This window comes from Pieris napi, chromosome 21, assembly GCF_905475465.1.
Source record: "Pieris napi chromosome 21, ilPieNapi1.2, whole genome shotgun sequence".
Classification (NCBI taxonomy): Eukaryota; Metazoa; Arthropoda; class Insecta; order Lepidoptera; family Pieridae; genus Pieris; species Pieris napi.
Genome location: NC_062254.1, coordinates 10982232 through 10992815, shown reverse-complemented (window position 1 = coordinate 10992815; position 10584 = coordinate 10982232). Strand labels below are relative to the sequence as shown.

At 31.9% G+C, this 10584-nt stretch overlaps 1 protein-coding gene across 1 annotated transcript; it reads right to left on the bottom strand.

Moving 5' to 3' along the window:
* Positions 1–289: 289 nt before the first annotated feature.
* LOC125060399 (tetraspanin-18-like) lies at positions 290–5794 on the bottom strand. The gene is made up of 5 exons (XM_047665286.1): positions 5558–5794; positions 2834–3025; positions 2182–2334; positions 1466–1651; positions 290–939 (listed from the first exon to the last, which is right to left on the bottom strand). Exons 1-5 carry the CDS (start codon positions 5615–5617, stop codon positions 868–870), a joined length of 663 nt encoding a protein of 220 aa, XP_047521242.1. The 5' UTR covers positions 5618–5794; the 3' UTR covers positions 290–867.
* Between the last annotated feature and the right edge of the window lie 4790 nt (positions 5795–10584).

Below are 10584 nucleotides of genomic sequence, written 5' to 3'. Positions count from 1 at the left end.
AGTATCTGTATATATATATATATATCTGTTTAAATTGATATGACATGAAATACCATTATAGAAGAAAGTAAAATAGTCTTGGGATAAATATATTCCAAAGTAATTGCAATACATAATATATTTTTACTGTACATTTATTGGCTAGCTTATTTAATAGTCTGAAAATATAAAAACACACTAACAATGTTCAAAAAAAAAGGATATTTTGGGCAATTTTTCTTCTTATAGAAATTGTTCAGTTTTTATCATAAGGCGCTGTTATTTTTTTTCATATAAAAATAAAATTTCATTAAAATCCATCCTTTGCATCTCCTAAAACTTGACACTTCAATAAAATAGAAATTGTAAAATATTGTATTTATTAACAAAATTACAAATGTAGATGTTTTATTGTCACGGCGGCAATCTTATGAAAATATATTTTTTTTAAATTTTTAATCAATAAACTACTATTATTACTTTATTAATAACACTTATAGTATCATTTAATAGAAGTAAACATTATAATCCTAGATTAAATATAACAGTGTGGTTAGTGTATAGCGTGGAAAGATTACATGCGGAAAAAAGTCACACTAGTTTACAATCAGAAACCACAATTAAACCCTAAGCACAAATCGAACTAAAAAATAGATACGATTTTTGTAACATATAATCATTTTTAGCAAGCAATAAAATTCTTTAATTCCTTTTTAATATTTAATTACTAGCTTATCATGTAAAAAATCCCTATTCCAACATATATAATATAATTGCACCCTTTGCTTGGTACTTAATACAATTTACAGAGTGCTTGCCGAAAAATTTAAGATATTGCTTCCACAACATACAATTATTGTATGTTTAGACGAAGTTATAATCAATAACTTAGTAGTGGGCCCTCCTGCTTTGGTTGCGGGCGTGGTTAGCTAAGCACAAACCAAAAACAATTGCCACCAACTGAAACAAAAAGAATTTGATTTATGTAGCTTCTATCTACATAGTTTTATGTGGATTAGTCGTTTGTTTCCAACAGACCTGAATCAGTTATCGTTTTACCGAGAACCGAAATCATATCACAAACCTGTTGTGGTTTTATTCTTTTGAAGTTATACTTCTTTTGGCGCGTTAGGGAAAAGTGATGAGAGTAAATTAATGTCCAATCCATTAATTATGTAGAAATATTTTTTGTGATATTTAAATAATCTTTATTTAACTAGATAATGCCTTATAATAAAACTTTCAATGTATTAAATACCTTTTTTCTACAAACGTAGAATAAGGCGAAAGATTAAAATTTTAAAAATATTTTTATCTTGTTACGCCAAAGAAGTATAACTTCTAACGCGTGTACACACACACACTTTTTTATGCTCGTGTGTTATAAATAAAAATATGCATTTTGATAAATATGCGCAATAAATAGTGAAATAATTAATATAGGAATGTTATAGAATAAAAACTTATTTATAACAAGTCCCCTTACCTCAATTGCGACAACGGCAATGGCCAAAGCACCAATAGCTACACCAAATGTCTGGAAGAAGTCCTCGACAAGAGTGGCGCAGCCGGTATAAGAGTTGAATGGAGTGCAGGGGGTTGACGCGCAGCAGGTCTCAGGAAGCACCAGGTTGCCATAGGACAGAGGACCAGTAGGACCACAGCATTTGAACTGCAAGACATTGAAATTTGTTCATAAATACTCAAGATGATAGTTGAAAGTATAGTTTCTATATAACTAATTGTACAGTGTGTAGTGTTGTTCCCACGAGAATGTAAGTGCGTGCTTCTATTTCACCATGCCTCCTGCTGATAGAGAACAAATCATAGTTTTTAATTTATTTTATTATTATTTATTACTTAAGATGTCATGTGGAACATGGTGTAATGGATGCAGCTCCTTACAAACGTTGTGTAAAACAAAAAACTTGGCGATTAAAAAGAGTGGCGGAGAGTTTAATGCCAGTTCTTCTCTTCCGTTCTACGCCCTTGAGAACTGGCAGTAAATGTAAAATTAGAAGCATTTAATGTATATTTCTTTTTTGACGTTCATAAGTTTACATTGTGTGTAGAAATGATTTTGACTTTTGAATAGATCTATTTTTAAAGCTTCAATTGTAAGTCAGCCTTCGTAAATTTAAAATGTGTATATAGTATTTCTTTATTTGATTCCCGGCAAGTAATTGTATATGGAGCACATACCGTTTTCTCAATTTGGTGAAAAGCAGTTTGGTCCCTGGAGAAAGCCTCGTTGAGCCAACGCGGTATCTCCTTAACGTAGCTGTCCAAGTTAACGAAGATCAGAACAGCCAGCGTCACTTTCAGCAGCATCAAAATCAGCATGAATATAGAGTACTGGAAATAAGTTAAGAACACGTGCATTCAAATTTCTGGCCAGAATGAAAGCATCTAACACAGGTGGTGTACTTAAAAGTATTATTATCTTCTGCAAGTTTTATGGTATATTTCATATATATATAAAATGTTTGATGGGAAAATTCAGGAAGTTTCTATGTTTCTAATCTGCATGTTTTTATGTTGGAAAATATACTATAGGTATATAGTTACTGATAAAAAATGATTATTATAATATAATATACATTTTGTTTGTTGATTTCACGGCCTTTCTAAAGGTTGATGATTTTTTTTCTTTTGATTTCAAATCAGTCTTTATAATGTCGTATTAAAAATAAATAAGATTTGATTACTTTCTAAGCTGATATACTTTCGTGAAAGGTACATTCCCTATCGCAATAATGAATAACAATTAATTGTTGCCTAGCGGGAAAAATTTGACCCTTTATTTTAAGACAATTAGTATTTATGTAAAATTACTTTAAAGTGTTATACTTACAGTGATTAGCATGCAGTTGTTCTCTCTAACCGCACCGCAGCATCCAAAGAAAGCAATTAAAAATACTACGCTACCAACTACGATCGCCGCAATTGGTGCGATGTGGAAATTGCTGGCTTCCACCGCATTGGTTATTTCTTTTATTTGAAGTTCAACGGCCACACCCAAGCCGATCAAGGCCAGACCGGCCAGCTGAAAACATAATTTTGCTATTAAATTCCACACTTCGACGATTTTTTATTCATCGCGAGTATAAAATAAGTGTATGTATTGTATTGTAAAATTTTCATGTGGCAATACTGACGCCATTCTCAATATGAGTAATAATAAAGAAGATTTGCTAATACAGCCGGAGCGAGAATGTAAAGGAAAAGAAGAAGTCGTGCCATGAACAGAATAGGGAATAGATAATATTGCTTAATATTATTTTTTAACTATGTATGTTCATAGTTAAAATCTAAAAATAGTTAGATTCCGCAATCTGTACGTCATTTAATTTATAATTGTTTAGTCAAGCCACATTTCATATATCTAATTGAAATATGGGGTACAGCATGCTAAAACCAAATTTCTAATATACAAACACTACAAACTAAATTAATAAAAGCACTATTTAGATAAAAAATTTTCACACAGACTAATAAAATCTACCAAGAAACCTTAAAACTACAAAAAAATAAATTTAAATAACTCTATCCATAGTAGCTTATCGGTTAAAAAAATCAAACACACAACTCGCAACACTCGTCGAGCAAGTTTGCTTATCTTGCCGAAGCCGCGTACAAATTATTTGAAGACGTCTATTAAGTCTATATCTCTAAAATTCGTTATATTAGCGCGGTAACCAATTCAAAAGGGCATTAAAGTAACATATCAGAATGAACCTAGTAGACTAAAATTGGGACGACTGGTGGCGACGTGTATCTCGTTCGTATATACATATTAAGTTTAACAAGTTTTAAAATACATGCTTTTTTGTAATGAGAATAGTCCTTTATATATTAAAATAAAATTTAATGTGCAATATGAATTAATAATAATAAAAGCCCTTTATTCGTTGAACTTTTAAACTTACATGCTATTCTTATAAAACAGTAGTATCTTAAATCTAATAAATTAAGCAACCGCTTTGGTCAGGTTGTCTGTCGACATAGACCTCCCCCTATTGTTTCCACGTCTCTCTATCCTTGGCAGACCTTCTCCATCCTTTTGTAAGATCGTCTTCCCTTATTTTGATTTGACCTCCTCGTTTTCTTTTCCTTGGATACCACTCTATTACATCCTTAGTCCATTTTCTTTGCTAGTCCTCATTATATGTCCATTCCATTTCTATTTAAGTTCTCTTTTTTTGTAACACGTCACTGACGTTTGATTTTTTCTTATTCTTGAAATTGTCCATCAATCCCGTAGTCTTATATTAAGGATGCTACTTTCTTCATGCAATATGAATTACCCGTATTTGAATTTTATTTTTAATACTTTTATCTATTTAGGGTAAATATGAATATTTGGTATTATTTACAATTTGATTGGTCACTATATATATGAACATAATCAACGCCCTAAAAGCCATATCTGATATCTTATCTGTTATCAATTTCTCAGAAACTAAGGACTTGAGTACGTATTTCAGAATTCATAATAGTGTGTATTTTTTTAAATATATTTTTATTTGTTTATTAGTTATGGATTTTTCTTTTCGACACATAAATAATAGAATAACACTAGGTACTTCCTGCTTATACGAGATACTCATGAAATATTCATGTGTTGCATTAATTAAAAAACTTTAGTTGCAATTAACAATAAATGATAATGATTGTTTATTGTTTATCCTCTTATTGTGACAGTGTATAATATTATGAAAAAAGAGTTGTATTCTTGTAGGTTTGTAATTAATGACCTCAAAAATTACCGATTCAAAATGTAGATTTATTATCAAAAAAATACCTTAGACAACCTATAGATATTTTAAGTTGTATAAATTTAGTAAACAGTAGGCATATGTAATTTGTAACACCTTTTTCCTCTATATTAACCACTCGCGTACAACAAGTAACAACATAATATAAGCGAAATAATGAAATGTAAATTGCCATGTAACGAATAAATGCAATGTAAAGTCGAAGAGAGTGCCTACGTCTGGCTATAATCTCGGGGCGTAACTCCGACGATTTAGGAAATCGCCACGCTTATAAAACTAAGAAAGCCTGAGTGAGCAAAATGTACAGCCTTGGCTCGTACACCATGTATGTTAAACTAATGTATTAGAGAAAACATAATTCCATTTATTGATTTATGCGCTCGTGCTTATATAAATAACAGAACACAATATATCCAACTACCTGTTGTATAGTTACAACCTATTAACATACTCTATAGTAATATAATAACTATACACTCAGTGGGGTTGCCAACAAACATTTACCGCTTATTACTAAAACCTATTTACAACATATTCGTAATCAAATAACGCTTTTTCCTCCTAGATGAAGCAGTACCATAATTTGGTTACATTTGGTAAAATAATTCATTCTCTCAAATATGTATGATAAAAAACAACGTTCTTTTGTTAAAACATTGCTATCAATAATTTAGATTTAAGATTATCTGTATGTACATAGCATTACCACAGTACTGTTAGCAGGCTCTCTTGGCTTTGCGCCTGCACACATCACACTGATAAGATTCGTTATCTTAACCTATATTAAAAAAATAACTTACCGCAAAAAATAGATTTGCAAAAAACAAAATATATTTAACGAGGAATTCACCGCAACCCATTTTTGTTTCTTGTTATTCAAATTTATTTAAATACGACTCTTCACGTCGAAGTATGAATATTGACTGAATAAAAAATAATGGCGGTGATATGATTTTATCAGTAGATAAACGGTTTGTACTTAGAGTCTTTGGTTTATGCGTCACATCACTGACTAATGTTTTGTCGAATTTTGTATCTCGGTTTCGTGAAAATACACTCATTTAATTTTAATAGGCACAATGATTGCTGCAATGGTAACATAATGTGGTTGACACTCTTCTTGTCAAATCTTATATTTGGCAGAATAAAAACTCCTTATCTAGTGATGTCTTTTATGCCATAACACATCGTTGATGTTTGGATCTGACACTTGTCAGATTCTCCACAATATCTTTATTTGACACAGCCGGAGTTCAGGGGGCCTACCATGAACTCTTATTGCGAGCCTATTGACAACCTACAACTGAGATGCATCGCTAATTCGTACCATGACATCGAAAAAACGAGACGGTTTAGGTTCCCACGTGACCTTAGCGGTTATCAGATTTCGTTGGTTCAATTTGTATGAAAATCCATACCATGACCGCTCGGCTGAACCGAAATTTGACAGTTGCGCCTTCCAACTATGACAGAATAAGCGATTCTAAAAAAGTTACTTTTTGTCCAACTTTTTTGTATCGAAATGTAGAAATAATAGTTAAGAACCTATCAATATATATAGTTTACATACATACTGTATGGTATGTATCTACTATGTCTGTTTCGGATAATTTGAGGTATTTTGAGTTTAGAAAGTGTCATTATAAATTAACTATTAAAATATCGACGGAGATGAGAAACAAGACGGCAATGCCCTTCTAGCTACTTCGTAGATATCGAGTTTATAATTTGCTATAGATTAACGACTTTGATTCGTTGAGGATTTTAGTGTACCTAAAAATAATTGCACAAGCTGTTCAATAATATTCAATTAATTATTTAGGCATGTCTAACACAAACATAATTCCCCAATATATCATATTTTATAATAAATAAGCATGCCATATCAGTAGTAGATATTTATTATAATTAAATTTTTCCTCATTATGTTCATGAATTGTATGATTATCCTCTGCTTTTTGTTGTTTAAAAAAACATAGGTATTTTTCAAATTTATAATGTGTAAATAATAAGCCATTTGAAAATAATGTAATAACAGTATTTATTTAGTAGATGACTCCATCAAGATAGAAAAAGGTGTCTTCAGGCAATGTTCAATTGGGTATAAACATATATTCATATATTTCTTTCTCTCAATTCAGCGAGTTTGTCAGGTTTAAGCTGTAAAGAAGATATAATTATTTATATTATATGAATTAGTTAACGTATAAACTAAATTTGTACAATTTGAAGGAAATAATTTTTATTATGATTTTCGAGTATTAAGTTAAACCTCAAATAAAATTATCGTTCTTTCATTCGGTCTTGCGATGCAAATACCTTTCAGCTTAAAGGCGGTCATTGTACGAAAAAATGCTATTGACTTTAGGTACCTAAACTCAACTGCATCTCAACTGGATTGTTTTAAGAAAGTTCATGGTAGGCCCCCAGCTCTCTTCGATCAGGCTATATTATACCAAAGAGGTTTATTAGAGGTACGATTACTGTTAGTTAAAAACTTAATGTACAATGTTTTGTTAACCAAAACCACGCTTTAAGGCGCTTTTAGATCTTAAAGCCTTAATAATATAAAAACACTTGCGTAACTAAGACTTGTTTGAGGTTAGTATTAAAATATAATAAAATAATACCGATTATATTTGATTAAAACTTTTGGTCTTCATTAATGTACTGAAAAGCCTCAAATAGATATTTATTGTTATGACATTGACAATTTGCAAAGTTACGAGAGTGATAAATATAAAATCTTATATTTATACGCTATTTGCCTTGATATATTTAAATTCCTGAAATTATTCGACTCCGATTTTTAAAGCTATGTTATTAGCAATAACGTATGCGCATGACATATTTTAATGTCAGGCGCGAGAAATGTCTTTTGGTCAAAGTGATCTTAAATTCTTAATCGTATAAAATATTGGTGCTTATTAAATGGTATGACCCTAAATAAACAAGTTTTTTCATATTAAATACACCTTAAATAACCTCTTGTTACTGTTTTCAGCTGGACGGCGTACCATTGAAGGAGGTCCAGGAGATTCATGACTTGGGTATTATTATTAATTGAAAATCAACGTTTATATCTCAATTTAATGAAGAAGTCACCACATCCGCACAAATGCTCGGATTTCTTAAACGGATTACAATCTGTATTTTTTTTTGTTTTGGCTGTAAAAATAAAACAATTTTGTATAACGCTCTAGTGCGCAGTCATATTGAATACGATAGCATTATATGAAATCGCTTATATTAGATCCATTCGCAACGCATTGAAAGTATTCACAGATCATTCACTCGACACCTTGCATTCAATAGTAAAAGATTCTCTCATAGGCACCCGTACCATCAGCATCTCAGGAAATTTTATATGATGTCACTGTACGATCTCTAGCCGGTGTTACGTTCTTATATAAATTGTTAAATGGTCCCGTAGTGGTTGGTGGTCCCAAGAGAATATTCCAAATTCCGTCGGTAAAAAACTAACCTAGGAGTTCAGGCACCTTTCATTCGAATTCTTAGCGAATACAATAGAATGAGAGCTACTTATTTGAAGCACATATATTATGTAGTGCGCTGCTCAATTTAAAAAAATGATCAGCGCTGTTGTTAGCGCCTATCGGGTACCTAATCCGCATTGTTAAGCGAATAAGTATTTTTAAATACGAAATTAATGTTTAAAAAACTTTATTTCTCATTACAAAAAGTGTATTTTTATTTACTTAATATGTATATACGAACGAGATACACGTCACCATCAGCCGTCCCAATTTAAGTCTACTAGGCTCATTCTGATATGTATCTATAATGCCTTTTTGAATGCCTTATGCCGACAACGAGATGTTGCCTTTACAGCTCAGCTTGGGCTGTTTTGGGGAGCGTTTTCCCACGACTAGCGTCTCCTGCGAGACATGGAGCTCGGCTTGGGCCGTGGGGTGGTCAATCGTCTGAGGGGCAGGACGGAAGCTCACTGGAGTCAGCGAATTACGAAGTAAAGGTAATTTTGGCAAGAGGGCCGCACCAACCAGTTCCTGAATTTATAACAACCCGAATTTGTAATAAACAAGTTTCATGTACTCGTTCCACGACCGAATCCGAATCGACAACAGAGTCAAGCGGCAGTTATATGAACGAGTATCAGAGATTACTTTGATATTGATTTTCATTAAGTTTCATATGTTTAAAGTTATGATAAATTACTTTAAATAATATCTAATAATGATTATGGAGTCATTATTATTATAGATCTAGCAACATTGACAAATCAAATAAACCATTCGTATTAACGGTTTTGAACTAATTTGACTTTGAGCTGACACATATACATAAAATATCTTACATCCATTAGTTTGAGAAAAAACAATAGTATTAAAAAAATAAAAAGGATTTAACTTCCAGTGAAGTTGCAACTTGTAGCACATTAGGTATATATAGTATAAGCACAGTCAGTCACGCAAACACGTTTTTCCTTATTTTAAATTTCATTCCCGGAAAATGGAAATTTAGTTGAAAATTCTAAATAATTGTGTTAACACAATTATGAGTATTTGAAACATATTTGTGGTCTAATAGTGTGCCTCTTACATTTCTATTTAATTTAATTTTGAAGTGTTTTAGCACAACTGGTAATGAAGAACAAACCGTTTTTGTTATAAAATTGGCATTTACTCCATGTATTGTGGAGCAGGGAGTAATGGTTGCAGCTACTAACAATCCTGTAAAACCTGTAATCCGAAATTGGCGTTTAAAAGGTGTGGCAGAGTTCACTGCCAGTTTATGTCGTCCTTGATTTGAAACGTGTTAAACGTAAACGTGATATTTAGTTTTTTTTTAATGTTCCCTACATGAATAAATTGTTATAAATTATGTTTGAAATACATAATTTTAGTTTAATAAATTTTGATGGTCCCATTTTTTAGATTGAGTCACTGCTTTGTTTCACTCGGATTAAATGTTAGACGCATTTTTATTTTGAGACTAAGAAAAAGGTATAAGTATACCTTTTTCTTAGTTATATTTATTAATAGTTACATCCTCTGTTTTATAATTTTGTAGTGAGTATTTTGTGCGTTTTGTGAACTTGTAAGGCAAGGGACCTGTAAATTATCAGTCTAACCTCTCTTATTGTTCCCAAACTAATATATTCCATATCCTTACGACGGACAATTGTGTGCCTTTTCTCTTGTTAAAGATATATCGTAACGAGGTATGTCAGTACTTATTATTTTAGTATAAATTGTGTATCGACGGCCGATTCTCAACCGTTCTTTGTGGTACATAATCTTTTGGTAGCAGAGCATGGTTTAGAACCAAGGACTTCTAGGTTATGGGCCTAGCACGCTTCCACTGCGCTATCTGATCTATTTGAGCTTGATTTTTAGTAATTATAATGCTACAACCGTGTATGCATAATATATAACTTTTTAATATTTATTTTCTTACGTTCCCGTTAAATTTTCCTAAACTTAGGTGGTGATTGAAAAACTGATATTACAGGACGAAGAAATTAACCTCTAAAAGCTTGTGTAGAGATGTGAGGTCTCTCTACATCTTATACCGCATTTACCATGCAGCTAAGTCTCATCATCGGACGTCGAGGCAAAATAAAAAATCTTCATCAAACAATCATCTCGACGTCCGTCGTTTCACAACTGAGCGCTTTTTAGGCACTTTTTGCCGCCCACCACCACCACAGCTGCCCATTGAAGTATTTCCGAACCAATCCGACTAAGAAAAAGACAAAAAAGTCTTGCTGTATAGTGCATAAATGCGTAGACACACTTTTATGAACCAAATCTTGTAACAGACGTCACATATTATGACGTTGTGA